The sequence below is a fragment of the Nicotiana sylvestris genome, chromosome 9, assembly GCF_000393655.2.
Source record: "Nicotiana sylvestris chromosome 9, ASM39365v2, whole genome shotgun sequence".
In the NCBI taxonomy this organism is placed as follows: domain Eukaryota; kingdom Viridiplantae; phylum Streptophyta; class Magnoliopsida; order Solanales; family Solanaceae; genus Nicotiana; species Nicotiana sylvestris.
In genome coordinates this window covers 126,496,879-126,498,696 of record NC_091065.1, presented here as the reverse complement: position 1 = coordinate 126,498,696, position 1,818 = coordinate 126,496,879, and the positions used below count along the sequence as shown (strand labels likewise).

The 1,818-nt window shown below is 44.5% G+C and overlaps 1 protein-coding gene across 1 annotated transcript; it reads right to left on the bottom strand.

Annotated features, from left to right (window-relative positions):
• Positions 1-862: 862 nt before the first annotated feature.
• On the bottom strand, positions 863-1,564 carry LOC138878190 (uncharacterized). Its single transcript, XM_070157855.1, has 2 exons — positions 1,241-1,564; positions 863-1,153 (listed from the first exon to the last, which is right to left on the bottom strand). Exons 1-2 carry the CDS (start codon positions 1,562-1,564, stop codon positions 863-865), a joined length of 615 nt encoding a protein of 204 aa, XP_070013956.1.
• Positions 1,565-1,818: the final 254 nt, after the last annotated feature.

Below are 1,818 nucleotides of genomic sequence, written 5' to 3'. Positions count from 1 at the left end.
TTTTAAGGTTAATGAACACCAAATGCAACTCCTTCTTACTCTCCCAATACTGCTCCACTAGTCCCCTCACTAAATGGATAGCTTCTGTCATCAAATGCCCCGATATGGATCCGAACTGGTTCTCGAAAATTGACACGCTCCTCCTCACCCTGGTTCCACTACCCTCTCCCAAACATACATAGTGTGGCTCAGCACCTTTATACCCATGTAGTTGTAGTAATTTTGGATATCGCCCATGTTCTTGTACAATGGGACCATCTTACTCCACCTACATTCTTCAGACATCCTCTTTGTCTTAAAAATAACATTAAACAACTTAGTCAGCCAATCCAATATATCTCGACTCACATTCTTCCAAAATTCCACCGAGATTTTGTCTGGTCTTGTCGCTCTGCCCTTGCTCATCTTACGCATCTCCCTCTCCACCTATTCTGCCTTAATACACCTACAACACCCAAAATCATGTTGACTCTCGAAGTACTCCAACAGGATGCTTCTGTTCCCCTCCTCATTCAACAATTTATGGAAATATGTCTGCCATCTTCATCTAATATGTGCCTCGTCCATCAATACTTTGACGTACTCATCTTTGATGAACTTCACTTGGTCCAAGTCTCAGGCCTCTCTCTCCCTCACATTTGCTAACCGGTATAGCTTCTTATTCCCGCCCTTGCCCCCGAGTTCCTCGTACAGATGCCCAAATAATGTAATCGGCCACCGCAACTGCTAACTTCGCCTCTTTCTTTGTCTTCTTATAACACTCCTTATATGTCCTTTTCTCCTCCTTTTGTGTACTCTCCACAAGCTTCGAACAATCCATTTTGTTGGCTTTCACCTTACCTTGGACCTCTCCATTCCACCATTAGTCCCCTTTATGACCCCTAGAATAACCCTTAGTGGCCCATAAAATATCTTTAGCAGCTTCCCTAATGCAATATGATGTTGTGGTCCATATCCCAGTCGTGTACCCTCTACTCCTCCATGCCCTTATAGCCAATAATATCTCCCCAAACTCCTGAGCTTTGTCCTTAGTCAAGTTACCCAACTTGATCCCAGGTTGCCTACACACCACCCTTTTCCTCCTACTCCTCTTGATCTCCAGGTCTATAACCAGAAGCCTATGTTGGGTCGTTAGGTTCTCACTCGGGATGACCTTACAATCAGTGCATAGAGATTTATCGCATTTCTGATAGAGGAGGTAATCTATCTAGGTCTTGTCCACCATACTTCTAAAGGTAACCAGGTGCTCTTCCCTCTTCGAGAAACTCGAGGTGGCTATCACCAAGTCAAAAGCATTAGCGAAATCCAACAGTGAGGTACATTCGTCGTTTCTAACCCCAAAACCATACCCTCCATGCACACCATCATAGCCCCTAGCATTAGCCTCAATATGGCCATTGAAGTCCCCTCCAATGAAAAGCTTCTCAAAGTGCAGGATACTATGCACCACCTTTTCCAAATCCTCCCAGAATTGCCTCTTGACCTCGTGATCCAATCCTACCTGAGGGGCATACACGCTAACCACGTTTACAGTAAACCCTCCAACTACAAGCTTAATACTCATCAACCTATCATTACCCTCCTAACCTCTACCACCAACTCACTGAGTTCCCTGTCAACTAAAATACCTACCTTGTTCTTTCCCCAACTCGTCCTGAGCACCACAGTTTATACCCTTCTACATTATGTGCCTTAGTACCTACCCATCTAATCTCCCGGACATATGCTATTTTGAAATTCCTCTTCTAGAGAATCTTACCTAACTAGATAGACTTCCCCATCAATGTCCCTATGTTTCAGGACCCAACTCTCAGCCTG

Coding starts and splice junctions, on each gene's coding strand:
- LOC138878190 (XM_070157855.1), bottom strand. CDS start 1,564: ATGAGTATTAAGCTTGTAGTTGGAGGGTTTACTGTAAACGTGGTTAGC. Junction 1,154..1,240: donor CGAAGAGGGAAGAGCACCTG/GTTACCTTTAGA, acceptor ACTGATTGTAAG/GTCATCCCGAGTGAGAACCT.